The 17,240-nt window shown below is 30.7% G+C and overlaps 2 protein-coding genes across 2 annotated transcripts; one reads left to right on the top strand and one right to left on the bottom strand.

The window, feature by feature from the left end:
- Positions 1-7,499: 7,499 nt before the first annotated feature.
- LOC110722529 (protein FAR1-RELATED SEQUENCE 5-like) lies at positions 7,500-11,073 on the bottom strand. The gene is made up of 5 exons (XM_021901799.1): positions 10,959-11,073; positions 10,091-10,470; positions 9,252-9,970; positions 7,727-8,888; positions 7,500-7,613 (listed from the first exon to the last, which is right to left on the bottom strand). The coding sequence occupies exons 1-5, from the start codon at positions 11,071-11,073 to the stop codon at positions 7,500-7,502; spliced, it is 2,490 nt and encodes an 829-aa protein (XP_021757491.1).
- Positions 11,074-12,076: 1,003 nt separating this feature from the next.
- On the top strand, positions 12,077-16,717 carry LOC110722531 (GDSL esterase/lipase At5g41890-like). Its single transcript, XM_021901800.1, has 6 exons — positions 12,077-12,093; positions 13,934-14,106; positions 15,011-15,141; positions 15,239-15,481; positions 16,144-16,402; positions 16,479-16,717. Exons 1-6 carry the CDS (start codon positions 12,077-12,079, stop codon positions 16,715-16,717), a joined length of 1,062 nt encoding a protein of 353 aa, XP_021757492.1.
- Positions 16,718-17,240: the final 523 nt, after the last annotated feature.

The following is a 17,240-nucleotide window of genomic DNA, read 5'->3' on the forward strand; positions in this document are numbered from 1 at the left end:
TTCATTGCCTAGAAATATGCCGTAATTCATTAATTATAAGATATACTAGTTGCTACAAGATTTTTAGAACTTGTTGTACAATATAATGTTATCAGCTTATTTGTTCCGGAGAGTGAGGAAAATGTCCCAAGTAACCCATGAATGTAGATATCAAAGTATTTGGTATACGTTGCAAAATAAACTTGTTAATAACGAATCATAAACGGTAATAGATGCAACCTAGATACAAAGTAGAGTAAGAGTAAAAAAGACGGCATTCACATAATCAAATAAAATAGGAATGTAAAATTGTAAACATTTTCCATTACTTGATTACTCCATACAATAGTTGATGTATTGTCCCAAGTGGCTCCCAACACTTCAGCATTTAAATAAGGTTGGCCAATTAAAATATTCAAAATAATACATAATATGAATTACGATTTTGAACAAACTCAAAATATTAAGCTTTGTGCGGCCTAATCCTCTACACATTTTTTAGTTTATTTTGAAAATGCATCTCACTATAAAAGAAGTCTAAAAATAAATTTCTTTCCTTTTTTTCGAGTGATTGTTATATACATCCGCGTGCACGATGCACCTAAGAGTACTGCTAACTCATTTTGATGGTTATTGCTCATTTAATCACTATATGAGTAAAAAAAATACCCTTATGTGCACCAAACACCTAGATGTATATGATTGTTTTCACTTTTATGTAGAATTATTAGTTTTAAACGGAGGTAAAGAATAGTAATATGCACCTCCTTTTTATTAATTAAGTCTATTATTTTCCTTGTTTATTGCAAGTATTATTTAGAAGCCCGTTTCCAACTTCACAAATTTTTATATGTGACCAAGATTATTAGAGTTTCTCGAACATGGGTTACTTGAAAGGTTCGGTCAGGAGTTACTCGGTTAGGGGTTACTTGAGAGGTTCGATCAAGGGTTGCTTGATGGGTTACTCGATTAGAGGTTCAAAGGGTTTACTCGGTTAGGAGTTACTCGAGGGGTTACTCGGTCAGGAGTAACTCAAGTAACCCCGGCCACACAGAAAAATCCCCCTTTTATCTTGACAATAAGGGAAGTTTTATCCTCACAAACTGAAAGGTTTAATAAGATTGTGTAATTTTTAAATTCCATTTGCCCTAATCTTCCTTTTACAATTTTGTTTGTACTCACTAATAAGCTTTAGTAGAGGTTTATAATACGAAGTACTTTCGTATTCATTTCTCATTGGTCTTAGCCCAGCCACTTGCCTGCATTTTGGGTTCCATGTTTGCCCTTTTCATATTAAACCAAACAAATTTTTTGATGATTTGTATTGCAATTTCTTCTTGTATTTGAGATTTTTTATTTTTTTTTCACTAAATCCTTGCATTCTTTTCTTCAAACTTGATGTGATTTTCTAACCACGAAATTTTTTCAACAATTGCTTACCTTTGCTTTTTAATTTTCTATATAGTATATATATTTTGAAATAAATTTTATCTTAACTGGCAGGAATGCAGGATGATGTACAAGTATGTAACTAATGGGTGGTTTATACACACGGTTGTACGATGTGCATCGTACACACGCCCCAAAACGACACCCTTTAATAAGTGAAACGCAAAATAGTAGTTCATGGTTAAAAAGGCGGAAAGAACATCAGTAACAATGCAAAGAACATGTGGATTTTAAAGAACATTACGATGAAAACAAAGAACGCGTGAAATAAGGAGGTAATTTTGGGTAGTTACGGCCCACGTGTTACTGCCCACAGTAATTGTAAAAAAATCATTTAGTAAAAATAATTTCCCAAAAAATCTTTCTCTCTCTAGAATCTCTCTCTATATTCTCTCTAAAATTCTCAAAATTTCAAAACCCTAAGATTTTTCACCCATCAAATTCACAAGAATTAACCTCTAAAAATTCAAAAATTGTGCAATCAACTAAAGAATTTTGATATAATGGCTGATTCTAAGGAGTTGTAAGTGGCATGCAATTGTTTTTAATTTTTTTTTCCCTTTTTTGTTGAGTTTGGCGAGGAACTATCATCTTCGTAGTTCTTGATTTGTAAGTGACTGATTCTACTGCTTATTTGTTTAATTTGTTTGATTATAATTTATTTTTTTTTGGGTTTTTGAAACAATAGTATTGAACAAGAGAAGGGAAGTAAGCATGAAATTGGAGCTACGAATGAACCTCAAAACGCAGACGCAAGGGTCGAGGTTGAAGACGATGCTACTCTAAATCAGTTTCTGCAAGGTAGTGGTAAAAAACCGTACACTCCATCTGTAATTGGTCCAATTGTAGATCCCGCGCTTCTAAATGAGATTGCAAAAGAAGATGATGCTTCAAAGTGAGTTAAAAAAGTTCTCTTTTTGGATTTATAATATGTCCTTGTTTTGTTTTTTTTATGTTTTTATTTTTTAGTACTTCAATGTACTGTCAACTTCATTAAAAATGGTAGATCTGTATGGTAGGGTCAATTTTTAAAGTATTATTTAAGTGTATGTTCTCTATATGAAGGTGTTATGTTCTTTTGTTAAATCGTTGTGTATTTTTAATTTGAAAACAATTAGTATTGTTCAATTCACTTTTGATGTTCCCTAAAATTCAGCATTCTATTCTTTTTAGTAGGCATATATGTTCTTTTATATACATAACATGTTCTTTATATGTAACTGTAATGTTTTTTAGAATAATTATCTGTTACTTATTATATATTGTATACTATGTTCTATTTTATAAAACTATATGTTCTTTTGTTAATTCTGACATGTTCTTTAGTATTATATATGATGTTCTTTCTTATATTTTGTTATTTTATTGGCTAGATTCATGCACACAGCTGTTGACACAAGTCAAATTTCAAGTTTTGATTGGTGTTCTTACACAATACAAAGCTTGATTGACAATTCTATTTACTATCAAGGAGATGTGAAGAGATACTTTCCTGGTCCACTACCATTCCTTATGGTAGTTTCCACTTTTATTTATTCTTTTATTTAAATATTTTGTATACAGATATATATATATATATGTGTTTATCGTACTGGGTTTTTTGTTAACAGGTTTGTTACTTTGATCGACTACAAAGGAAAAATATCATTATGCCTAGACAAATTCCTTTAATCAAAGAATGGGATAGTGATAAAATAGCAAAAAGAATTGCTATTGAGAGGAAGCTTGGCTTTGGGCTTGGCACACTGTTGGATAGAATTGAGATCCAAGATGGTTGTGGCCAGCCTTTAGCTATTGAAGGTGTAGTGGACCAACAACAGCAACCGCAGCAGCAACAACAGCAGCAGCAGCAACAACAACAACGACAACAACAGCAGGAGGAACAACAGCAACAACAACAACAACAGCAGCAACAACAAGTTCAGGAGGAACAACAACAACAACCTCAAGAACCTTCTAATTTACAGGTAAGCATTTTTATAATTAAATATATAAAGTATGTTCTTTAATGGTTAAATATTATGTTCTGTAATGGTTAAACTTGTGTTCTGTAATGGTTAGACTTATGTTCTTTTCCAACTAATTACATGTTATTTTGCTTTCTAATTAAGCGTGTATTTTTTTTAATTTTCAGTGTTCTCTAATGACTATGGTTATGTTCTTTTTTATTCCTTACATGTTCTTTTATTTTCTAATTCAGCATGTGTTATAATTTTTAGTGTTCTTTCATGATTATACTTATGTACTTTTTTATTAATTACATGTTCTTTTTTTTTCTGTACTTTGTTCTTTTGTAGGAATACACCCATTTGCTACGCCAAGCAACGGAAACAATTGCTTCTGGCTTTGTGAACCTCTCCAAAATTCTTAAGATGGGAGAGAGGTTCCATAATAGACCTATTGATGGGGATGCCACACTGTACAATGTAGCTGCAATGTGGTCCAGACTTTCTGGCATTAAATTGTCGGAAAATGTAATAAACAATGTACCTTCTCAAAGGGTTGAGGGGAGTTCCATCCTGAGCCAAGATACAGACTTCTTTGCATCTGACTGGTTTGGTGAGATGGTTGACAATGTTGTCAACAATTCTGGAGTGGAAGGAATCACTGTGGAGAAAGAGAAAGAAGGAGGTGAAGAGGAGGATTCTCAACCCACTGATTTGGAGCCATTGGTATTCAGTGTGGTTACCCCTTTGACTCCACCAACACAATATACAGGAGATCTAGACCTGAAACTGGCATTGAGCACAGGAAGTCCCCTCAATCTGGGAAACCAACAATTTTCTGACATCGGTGAATTTGATTCAGCATTCACTGACCAACAGTTGGAACCAAGTGTACCAGAGGAAATGTTAGATGGTCAAAAGACAGGGTAACTAATAATCTCAAAATGTGATTTCAGGTTTGTGTGGTATATTTATTTAGATTTGAATGATTTAGAATACAAATCTGTAATATTTATGTATTATTTAGATGAATGTTGTAATGTTCTTTATGATTTCCTAACTTGTTCTTTACAATTTCATATGTTGTTCTATGTGTTGTCATATAATATTCTATAAAGTGTAATGTTCTATTTGATTTTATATAATGTTCTCTGAGATTTTATGTGATGTTCTTTGATTTTTTATTTGATGTTCTTTATGGTATCATATCATTTAATGTATGTTTTTTTTTTTTTTTATTAATGATGTATAATATAACTACCTTTGAGTGTAAAAAGGATGCCAGATGAAAACAAGGATCAAGGTAAATTTGAGAAGGTGGTAGAAGAAAATGTAGCTGAAAATCAAAGGTATATACATATATACATAGACTTTATAATTATTATGGGTTATTGTTGTTACTTCATAAATATTTTTTGCTTACAATTATTGATTAATACAGTGATGCAACCGAAAAAGAGATGGTATATGTTAGAGCAAAAAGACAGAAAGGAAAGGAGGAAAATAAGGAAAAAAGGTATATGTTCTTTTATAAAAACTGTATGTTCTTTACGTTTTGTTCTTTGTTCTTTTTATAAAAATTTTATAAAAAAATCTATAAAAGATAATTATTATACTGAATAGTATGATTAATTATATATGTGTGCCTTTTTAGTGATACAACTACAAAAAAGGAAGATTGCAAAAAAAATAAACAGAAAGGAAAGGAGAAAGTGGAAGAACAAAGGTATATGTTCTTTTTTTTAGAAATATATGTTCTTTTTAAAAGTATTGTTTGTTATTTCAAATGATATGTATGTTCTTTTACATAAAATTTTATTTGCAGTGTTGGTCCAACACCTACAAAGAGAGCTAGGAAGTTGGGAAAGGTATACATGTCTCCTTTCCTAGTGCAATATTCTCATTTGATAGAGGGCACAGATGAGTTCAAAGAAGCTATACTGGAATATGCTTTTTCAGATGTACTTGATGAAGAGTATGATTTTATTCCTTGTACTAAACTATGCTTTTTCATATGAAATTGATGAAAAATAAGCTTTATTACCCTTATTTAATATTTTTATATTTTTTTGTTTTTATATTTTTTTTCTTTTTATGTAGTGAGTTATTTTATGACGATGGATTTGCACATTTGTCAAGAAAATTGATCAAAACAATGGGCGACAATGTATACATCTACAGCGATATAGTTGACGCTTTTTGTCTCATACTTAATGCAAAAAATTCTGCTGATGACAAAAAGAGGATTTTCTTCCCAAATGCAGCCATTGTAAGTGTAATTCAATTGGTTTTGATCCCTATTTTTTTTTAGGATATATTATTAATTTGATTCTAATCCTTTTGTTTTTATAAAACATAGAACTTGTTATGCGTGAGCGATGCGTATGTTGATGACAGTCAAGAAGCTACATATGGTATCAAATATGTTAAATTCGAAGAGACAATCAGATATTGGCTAATTGATTGCAATATAGAATCAGTTAAAGGATATCAGTTGGTAAGTCATATAATGTTCTTTTATTTTAAAGTAGTGTTCTTCTGAATTTAGTATATGTTCTTTAATTTTTAAGTAGTGTTCTTCTGATTTTAGTATATTTTCTTTTCATGGATTAGTTACACATTTTCTGTGACTTCCTTCACTATGTTCTTTTTATTTCTTTGATTTTTATTTTATATACGTGTGTTGTTCTTTCATGATTATATCATGTTCTTTATAGTATATTCAATGTTTTTTTTTTTTAAATTACATGTTTTTTTATCTGCCTGTTTCAGTTGTTTTTCCCTGTGTATGCGCACGACCACTTTTATGTGATGGTCATAAATACAAAATCAAAGGCTGTGGAAATTTTGGATAACAGACCACTTGTAGAGGGTGTTCCTTTTTCAGAAAAGTACCATGACTATCTAGAGAAGTTGGTAAGGATGTTATTTAACTTTTATAAAATAATGTATGTTTTTAATTAAAATATATAGTGTTCTTTTTGTCTAACTTTTATATTCTTTCGTTGTGTATGGTAGAGGCATGCCTTCTCAATGTACCTGAAACAACATGGGATGAAGTTATGGGAAAAAGTCCTCAACTATGAAATAAAATTGGTAGACATGCCATGGAGAACATTGGACAACAATGTTGATTGCGGAATATACGCAATGCGTCACATGGAGACATACTTCGGGAAGCGTAAATGGAATTGTGGCTTGAGGGCTGATAATGTAATATTATCATATTTTGTATTTTTTTTATTTAAGAAAATAACAAACATTAATGTTTTTTTTTTCTTTTTTGTGGGTGAACAGTTTGATGCATTGAAGGCACTTAGAATGCAGTACGCATATGAGATTCTTGTGGATCAAGTGAATAAGCGCCATGCAGATTTTAGCATGAAGGCCAAGAAATATTTCAAGGAAATTAGGAATGATTAGAGACACTTGTGTTAGTTTTTGAACAAGTATGTCTTTTTGAAAATTTGGTGGATGTTGAACAATTAGCACTGTTGAACAATTAGGAATGATTAGAGACACTTGTGTTAGTTTTTAAACAAGGAAATTAGGAATGATTAGAGACACTTGTGTTAGTTTTTGAACAAGCATATTGATTTGGAAGAAAGAATAGAATGAACATGTACAATGTTCTTTATACAACATGTGTTCTTCTGATTTTATGCAATGTTCTTTTGATTACAAACAATGTTCTTTTATTAACATATAATGTTCTATTGATTACATATAATAGAGTGTTCTTTTATTAACATATAATGTTCTTTTATTAACATATAATGTTCTATTGATTACAAACAATGTTCTTTTATTAACATATAATGTTCTATTGATTACATATAATAGAGTGTTCTTTTATTAACATATAATGTTCTTTTATTAACATATAATGTTCTATTAATTACAAACAATGTTCTTTTATTAACATATAATGTTCTTTTATTAACATATAATGTTCTATTGATTACAGTAACCACCATTAATATGCAAAATATGTCTTGTTAAAAAAAAAAAAACTGAAATAGAGTGTTCTGATTTATAAGATCTTATTAAAAAAAAATTAAAAAAATATAAGGACAAATATGAAATAAAAAAAATTGTTAACATAGACTAAATAGTACATATCATTTATAATTCTCTAATATTCACTCCAAAATAGTCATCAGGCTCAAAAAACTCCAAAGATCCTCCAAATTCGTTGGAATGTGCCAGAACATTTCCATCAGGTACAGGGAGGAAATCCTTTCAAAAAAAAATAACAAATTATTTAAGTAAAAGAACAATATGTATAAAATGAAAGAACAAGTTGTAACCATAAAAGAATGTAATATAATATAATTAAGAACAATATATACCTTAGTCGTAGTCTGTGCTTTTTGTTTCATCTTTGAAACACCCTTTGCGCTTTTCTTTCTCCATGACTTTATCTTTTGACCTTTGAGCTTGTTGGAAACCTTTTCCTGTGTGCTTTTCCACCTAGTATTCTTTTGACCCTTTTTCCTTTTTTTGATAGGATCCTTGACATCTACCTGAACTGTGTGTTCTTTAACAATGCCTCCATATTCTCTTTCAAAACCTCCATGTTCTTTTTCAAGTCCTCCATGTTCTTCAGCCAATTCCTCAAATATTACTGCTGGTTCTAATAGACTGCCATCACCTTTTTCTGGAGTAACATCTTGTTCATTCGTTTTTGATAACTCAGGTGGCACATCTTTATCTTCTCCCATCAAGAGATTAATCCTAGCAGTGCATTCTTCAATTGCTTCCTCAATGACAGCTCGAGCACTCAAGTCATTTTGTGCTCGATCTACAAGTGTGATAAATGTACGAATATGATACAATCTCCATACACTACAAGGAGTGACACCCATTTCAGCAACATCATTGTCATCAACTCTAGTGCACATAGCAGCTTTTGTCCATCTCTTGCAAATGTATCTCTTTGGGATATAAGTAATGTTGTTTAAATGTAAGACACGAAGTGAGTGCTTGCACAACAAACCTACCTCACCAAAATATTTGCAAGTACAATCAACTGTAACTGTTGATTCATCAAATGCAACAGTATGCATGATCAAATCCTTTTTTGGATGCCCAACATGATATTCATAAAGTGAAGGTTGAAATCCTATTACCTTTGCCGTGCAGGGAACACCATTGACAAAATTGTCTTCAAAATGTAAATAGATTTGAATAGTATAAATCTTCCTTGCATGCTCCAACAATCCAATATCTGCCCAAACTAAATGACGATTTCCAGTCATACTATCATAATCATTACTACCTTCTCTACTCCTCCACTCATCAACAACCTCAATAAAAGTAGTGTAGAAATCACATAGACCATGAGTGGCATGTAGTCGACGGGAAACTGATTTGTTAGTAGTTTCACTCCTCTGAGATGACATAACACCGCCACTAAAATAATCTTTGGAATATGCAGGACACCACATCTCTTTGATATTATACAGTTTTTGCAGCCATTTATTATCTATGCATTTGTACGTTTTCTGCATGCTGTAAAATAAAAGAACATCATACTAAGTGAAAAGAATGTCAAATATAATAGAAAAGAACATTTGTATACTTAATTCCAGCACATTAAGTTCACTTCAGAAGAACATCAAATATATGATAAAAGAACATTAAACGAACAACACAAGGAACATTATTTTAAGTAAAAAGAATGTCACACGTAATAAAAAAGAACATCTCTCTATATTAATCCAGCATATTGGGTGTACTTGAGAAGTACATCAAATAAATTACAAAAGAACATTAAACATGAAAATAAAGAACATCGTCTAGCAACTTAAAGAACATTGAATAAGTAAAATATTTAAATAACATAATTTTAAAATTATTAATTCATAGCGTTACCTTGACCAATAGTGCTCGAATTCTTGAATAGTATCGGTATACTTCAAAACAATATCAAACAAATCATTAAAACCTTCCTTTGCTCTAAGTGCTTTGATATTTTTCTTTGCATTCTCCCCAATATGCCACGTACATAGTCGATGTCTGGAATTTGGGAAGACAACCTTAATTGCTTTGGCCATTGCTTGAGCTTGGTCAGTCATTATTGTCACAGGATGTTTGCCACCCATGGATTTCAAAAAAGTATTGAACAACCACTCAAAAGATTCCCATTTTTCATTGATCAAGAAGCCAATACCAAACATGACATTATTGTTATGATGATTCATACCAACAAAAGGTCCACAAATTATACCATATTTGTTTGTACGGTACGTTGTATCATGGACTAATAAATCACCAAAAGCATCATAATCTACCTTCATTCTATTATCACGAAAGAAGAAAGATTGCAAATGACCTTTTTCATCAACATCAAAGTCATAAAAAAAGTCATACTCACTAGATTTCCTCTCCTTAAAATAGCTAAGCAAGCGCTTTGCATCACAACCGTCAAACATCATTTTCTTATGTTGGGATAAAGCACCATACGCATCCCTACAAAGAAATGAAAGATTTGCCTCTCCACCAGCTTGATGTTTTAAAACACGCACTGCATCAGCAACAGGTATACTACTCTCAGTCAAGCTACTCATCATCACAACTTGTTCATTAGTAACCTGTGTACATACAAAAAAACACATTGTTTCAAAAAAAAAGAACATCATGTATTTGTTAAAGAATATATATTGCGCATTTAAGAACATGATTTAAAATAATTTTAAAAATTGTACCATTACCTTCCTATGAGACCTAATCAAATGTCTCTTTGAAACAACAACCCTACTATGATTATGAACCATAGTGTGATTGACCACGACATACAAACCAGACACCTTATCAATATCAAACTGTATATGAGCCTTGCAACCTGTGCGGAAATTCCTCTTTTGGTAAACTTTTGATTGTTCACCATGCTTCTTCTCATGCTTAAAGCCAGCAAAAGAACACACCAAAAAGCGTTGCCTAGGTGTCCTATCTTTGTCATCTCTACGATTCAACCTATCTTTACGTATACCAAAACCATGTTTAAATGCATAACTATTATACAAATCATAAGCCTCTTCATCAGACTTAACTTTTCTGTCAAATAATTCTGATTCAGTTGCCTCGGTAAAACCTGAAATAGGATATCAAAACACATATATATTAAGCTGATGTTCTTACATAATAACATGATGTTCTTTTAAAGGTATAAAATGTTATTTAATATATTTGTAATGTTCTTTATTAAATGCACATTGATAACGGCACATTAATTACAGAAAATACAAAACAGAGTACAACAAAAGTACACGACTCTTTCAGGAAAGTACATTACATTACAATAAAAGTATATAAAGAGTACTACAAAGTACCTATATAATTAACAATTGCACATGCACTAATAAATAAAATCAACATTGATTTCAAATTACATATAATAACAAATAAAAAAGAACATATGTAAATAATAAAAGAACTTCATCTTCAACCTCATGAAAATCACTGTGAAATTAAAAATATAAAGTAATTCGATAATAAAATTAAAATTATTAGTAATAACTAAATCTAATAATCAAAATTAATGATTAACAAATGAAAAATATAATGAATTAAACAATTCACCTTCATTGAGGTTTACGATACCCTCGACTTCACCTTCATCGTTGATATCATAATCATTTGCATCATCGACAAATCTAGCATTAGAATCATGGCGAAATTCAGATTGATAAACCATTATTAACTTCTTCTACAATGAATTCAAATGATTGATCCTCAAAATTTTCTCTGTAATTCTCTCTCACTAAAAAGTTTGAAATCTCTATGATTTTCCCTCTCTAAATCTTTTTTGAAAATATCAGTTAACAAAAATTAGCAAAAACTGAAAGCTATAAAATCGGCAACAATTTAGCAAAATTCACGTGATGTTAAACTATCTCCTTTTTTTTTTTTTTTAAATTACCGTAATTAGAAATTAATGGAATTAATCCTGCCAACTCAGCAGGTGTACCATGAGCATGGTACACCCTTGTGTACTATCAAATTTTTCGTATGTAACAAAGTAATGACGAAGAATAAGTCTTATCTTGATTTTCTAGCCGTATTTTACTAAAGTTATAAATTACGAGTTCTTAGTAATTAGTATGAACTTATGTAACAACCAATGACTACAACAAGAATCGAAAGCAAGTACTACTATCAATTGTAATGTCTTACTCAAGTTGTTTCTTTCTTACTCGTTTTGATTCTTCCACTAATTTACAAGTGTCATATTTGACAAATAACACTTACGCGATCCCTAAGAGTCTCCTTCCATGCAACAGATATTTTGGGCACCCAATAATACGGCTAATTAATCTTAAGAAAACGTCAAGAGTAGAATATTCTTAGTTTAAGTGTATCGTCGTCATCATAAATATTATGAAGGCCGTCAACTTTAGTGCCACTATTATATTATGATATTATATACTTCGTATTAGCTAACAATCGGCAGGAATAGGGTTGAGCGTCATATCCAACTCAATTATTTTGATTTGATTCGTGATTATTAGTATTTATATAAATAGTTATGAATATGATTGTTACATTTTAGGAATTGCTTTATTTTTTATAATGTATATATATTTTTTTGGTAGGGTTTTGAAAGAGAGAGGCAATTGAGAAAAGGTCTTACTTCACTTTAAACGATTCAACAAATATTACGATAAACTGATATATCTTTATGAGTTTAATTTCAATAAATGGCTAACCTTAATTGGTGAGATAATCTAAGTTTTTATTTGTCTTTTCATTTATTTAATTTTTTGTTACAAGGACAGTTAAGTTAAATGAAAGCCTGATTTTATTTGTCTTTGAAGTTTTAAATAAGTGTTGTTTAGTTAATGCTAATCAAGAATTAGATATGCAACATGTTTGGTTCACTCCAACTAAGTGTTACCAAACCCTTGTGAAAAGGGGATAAGAGTTTATTACAAGTTTAGACTTTGATGCTTTTCTTAATGAAGAGGCACGGTTGGCTTGTTTGGTGATGGGTATTTCACGACCACCCCATTGATGTAAGGCTTGTGATACCATGAAAAATTAGACGACATTGTTATTATTGTTTTTATAATTATTATTGTCGTTGTTGACAAAATGTGTATTTAGATTACAGAGTACAACAATTTAGAGATCAATACAATAAGACTCACATAAACGAGCCAATGAAAACTTAAAAAACGTGGATCAATTTTCATGGATTGTTAGATTAATTAATTACTCATTTAGCTTTACTAATTTTTGTTTTCTATGATCGGGATTTATAGATTTATAATATAGAAATATTTTTAAAAATAAAATAAAAAATCAGACCAAGTCAAGGATGAATCTATTTAAGTATCTAAAACCCCCCAGCATAAATAAGGTGGGTATCAATAGTTTTGTTCGCCCTCTTTCTGACAACTACTCTTTAAAATCAATGGACCAACGACTAATACTTCTTTTTCTTAGAACAACTCTTGATGTATCATGTATGTACTATGTAGTCGGCAAAATTGTACAGTACTTCATATTTCTAAACTTCTTTTTTTTTTTGAGAAATCATATTTTCTAAACTTATACACCCTAAATATAATTTTTGAAGTGTATAATATTCTATTCAACTAAATTTCACTTATTTAAATTAATTGTTATACTTTCAATTAATTTGAATTTATAATTATTTTTCCAGTTCATATTTTATAAACCTGTTGCAATTGCAAATTGACCATAGATAGTTATTATTGTTCTAAACTTAATTTATTAGAACATAATAGCCTTAACTTATCCAAACTTATAATAGCTCAAGACTTTACTTTTCTCTAAATTGAGATGAGAAGTACAATTGCACAATGTTTCAAAAAAAAAAAAAATGTTCTTATTTCGTAAACTTGTTATGTATTTATTCTAATATACATACGTTGCTTTCTATATTAATGACATTCGACTATTCGGCCATCAAACCAAGCATCATCAAGGTCAAAAAGAGGGTTATTAACATAATGTTAATATTAATGACATCGAAGAAATTGATATACAAAGACCAGGTAAATAATCACGTACAAATCGGTGTAGACGGCCCATTGAAGTTAAACATGTAGACAATGTGGTTCATAATTAATTTTGCTTCCCTAATTAAGGCTAAATAACAGAAAAAAAATGATTTTATTCTTTTATTGACTTACTTATTAAAAGAACTAGGACAGAATTTGGTAAAATGTTACCATCATACATGTATGTACGTAAAACTAACCTGAGAAAATACACCACTGCCAATAATTTGCTATTAGACTACTTCAAATTCGACGTAAGTCATTCGAAATAAAGACCTATTCAACTCTCACCTGCTGTAAACTCATGACATTTTGTTACAAGTCATGCATAAATCAAAGTACAATGTGTGTAATAGTGTATACTAGCTAGCTAAAAGTCGTAGCTAGTTAAGTTAGAAAGTATGAACTTTTATTACAAGATATTTTCTTTATGTAAAAGAGCATGATGAGTAACCCTTTGAGCTACTCTTCATTAATTATACGGTTGCTAGTTTTTTCTAATACGCTTTTCTTGCTGTTTTTACCTAGTCTTTCCCTAACCACATTCTTGTTTGGTGACTCTTTAGTTGATGCTGGTAACAACGACTATCTCTTCACTCTTTCGAAGGCTGACACACCGCCATATGGTATAGATTTCTCGCCTTCTGGCGGCCAGCCTACCGGGAGATTCACCAATGGCCGGACTGTTTCTGACATTATAGGTAAACTGATTAACCTCTTTGATGATAAAATTAGGGTTCAATATGGGAAAAACACAAAAAATTATGTTCTATTTTTTTCAACATTGTAATTATGGTTTGATTTTCAAATAGTTTTAGACTTTAGGTCAGTTTTGCCAATTAATAAACCGTACTTGACTTTTTATTTGCGTTCATGAACTAATAACTTGTTCATCTCAATTTCCTACTAGCTTATTAGTGAGCCAAATTAATGGATGGGTCCAATGCATGGACTTGAACCTTAGCTTCACGATAAAAATAATTTCTCTCACTTTTTGTACATAGTATATAAAATAAATGTGTATAAAATCAACTAATTAATTAATAAACATAATATAAAAGCACTACATATCCTAAAGAGCTACACTTGCCACCTCACCCTTCCTTTAGATATTAAGAGCCTCATTAAGAGTAACATCCTAGAGGGGTACGCCATTAACAATAACTCAATATACTTTGACTATTATAAAAGAAATTCTTAGTGTATGAACTAATTATATAAGCACTACAAAACAAAATCCCTCGCTAAAATCTCTTTCTTCATTCTCTATGATAAAGAGTAATTATTGTATTAAATAAATCAACTCCCAAGCTTAAAAGATATGGGCATTTTCTTATATATTTAAAATACATAAAAGTCTCAAAAAAGAACATTAAAAAAAAACATAATATTTCGGATTATTTTAGGAAAATACCTATATAAGATGGGACTATTCAAGAATAATCAAAAGGTGTGATTATTAAAAAATAATCAGTCAAACTTGGGATTATTAAAACCAAAATTTCCAAAGATATATACATTACAAAGCAAAAGTTCAACTGTGTGTGGCTTGGCCTTGTAAAAAAAAGTTACTTTTTTTTTTTCTAACAGTTAAAATGGTTACAGGACAGTCTTTAGGAGACAAATTTTTTCCACCACCATTCCTAGCTCCAAACACACAAAATAATGCAATTCATGCTGGAATAAATTATGCCTCGGGATCAGCCGGAATACTGGTTCAAACTGGGTCCTTGTTTGTACGTTATTACTCCCTTTGTCCCAAAATATATTCCGTATTTCATTCAATATAATTAGTTAGAAGTAAACATCTAAGACATTTTTGGTTTGATGCAGGTAGGAAGAATTCCACTACAGGAACAAGTGCAAAATTTTGAGCAAACTAGAGCTCAAATAGTTGCCAAAATGGGAGAAAAAGCTACAAAAAAATTTCTAAAGAATGCAATTTTTTCAATAACAATAGGGTCTAATGATATCCTCAACTACATTCAACCATCTATACCATTTATTGGGCAAGATAAGGTTCAACCTGCCATTTTTCAAGACCAAATGCTCTCCAACTTGACTATGCAACTCAAGGTAAAAATTAAGCCACCTCTTCTCAATATTTTAAAAACAAGAAAAAAAAAAAAGAATGAAATCGTACGTGAAATTGTGAAAAGAATTCGTCTCTAAATAATAGATCGACTAGCTTAATGGTGTATGATTTATGTACTACTCGTAGTTAATTTTACAAAATCAAAATCCCATCACAGATTTCATTTAAAAACATGTAGTATGTCTTTGGAATATTCAATTTGAGAAGCTATCATTAAGGAATATATATCAACTTTAAATAATGTTAACTTACTACCCGTAAAAAGTGACTTATAGTCTATGCCCTATGGAATACTACATATTATTATGAGACAACCTGAAACATAAATGTGATACATTATTTAAGGACAAATCAAATCAATCAATCAATCTAAGTTTTAATCCCATAAGAGTCCGTTCTGTACACTCGAGTGTACGGTACACCCGGGTAATTTACTCATTAATTTTTGTTCATTTAATTAATGAGCTGAATATTTTTGCTCATTTATTAAATGAGCAAAAATTAATGAGCAAATTACCCGGGTGTACCGTACACTCGGGTGTATATAACAAATTTTACCATAAGTAGAGTCAACTACATAAACCAAATTTGGATTGATTGATTTAGGGACAAAGGACATACTAATTTTTGTTCACATTTGAAGCGATTACACAAGTTGGGAGCAAGCAAGTTTATTGTAGTAGGGATCGGACCTTTGGGATGCATACCATTTGTTCGAGCTATGAAGCTAGATTGGTTCGAGAAGTGCTCGAATGAGGTGAATGAATTAATTCAAGACTACAACAGAAAATTAATCAGAGAGTTAAGTTTACTAAATGAAGAATTGGGACAAAAAGCTGTCTTTGTTTATGCAAACTCCTATGACATCTTCATGGACATCATATCTAATTATCAACACTATGGTAAGCTAGCTAGGTCAATATTATTTCATAAAGTTTTAGAAGAACTTAAATTGAATTACTTATGTGTTACATACAGGGTTCGAAAACGCGAAGGACCCGTGTTGTGGTGGATATTTTCCCCCATTTTTGTGCTTCAAAGGGAAAAACATAAACACAAGCTCCGAATTGTGTGAAGATAGGTCTAAATATGTGTTTTGGGATGCATATCATCCTACTGAAGCAGCCAACTTAATCATGGCCAAGAAATTGCTTGATGGTGATAAAAGAGTCACTTCCCCATACAATCTTCGAAAGCTTTATAAAAATCAAAATTAGGTTATCTTTAAATAAGTGTTGAACGTAACTATGCTCAAAAACTAATGTTGTAATTTTAATCTTCTCAAAATCTAATGATTGTATGATATGATACTACTCTATCATGCATAGTATCATCAATAATTACTCAACTATTCATTTATTTCAATTCCTAATGAATAATTGTCTACACATGTATTTAGTAAAATCTATTTATTATCGACCTTTAGCTACAACTATTGTGTTTTGGCCGAGAGTGGTAATATGAATGATTTAATTGGATATGAACCTCACAAGTCTCCTTTTCTATAATTAGCCAAGTTCAGATCCTTATACATGAAAAAGAACGTTGCCACATACGTAGTACAATCTATTAACATTTATTCATAATACAAATAGAGTTGTAATAAGTCTTTACAAGATTTATCTAACTCAATCTTTTGGTCTACTATAACTTTTTAACTTTTGTTTATTCCAAAGATAGAATTATAGAAATATGTTTTAATAACAAGAGTAGTAGCTAAGGTATTGTCATGTTTGACGG

Source organism: Chenopodium quinoa, unplaced genomic scaffold, assembly GCF_001683475.1.
Source record: "Chenopodium quinoa cultivar QQ74 unplaced genomic scaffold, ASM168347v1, whole genome shotgun sequence".
NCBI lineage: Eukaryota > Viridiplantae > Streptophyta > Magnoliopsida > Caryophyllales > Amaranthaceae > Chenopodium > Chenopodium quinoa.

Excerpts from the sequence above, each read along its gene's own strand:
- LOC110722529 (XM_021901799.1), bottom strand. The coding sequence starts at position 11,073 with ATGGTTTATCAATCTGAATTTCGCCATGATTCTAATGCTAGATTTGTC. Across the intron at positions 9,971-10,090 it reads TGATTAGGTCTCATAGGAAG|GTTACTAATGAACAAGTTGT; the intron begins GTAATGGTACAA and ends GTATGTACACAG. Across the intron at positions 8,889-9,251 it reads TTCGAGCACTATTGGTCAAG|CATGCAGAAAACGTACAAAT; the intron begins GTAACGCTATGA and ends TTTATTTTACAG.
- LOC110722531 (XM_021901800.1), top strand. Across the intron at positions 15,142-15,238 it reads TTCAAACTGGGTCCTTGTTT|GTAGGAAGAATTCCACTACA; the intron begins GTACGTTATTAC and ends GGTTTGATGCAG. Across the intron at positions 16,403-16,478 it reads ATCTAATTATCAACACTATG|GGTTCGAAAACGCGAAGGAC; the intron begins GTAAGCTAGCTA and ends TGTTACATACAG.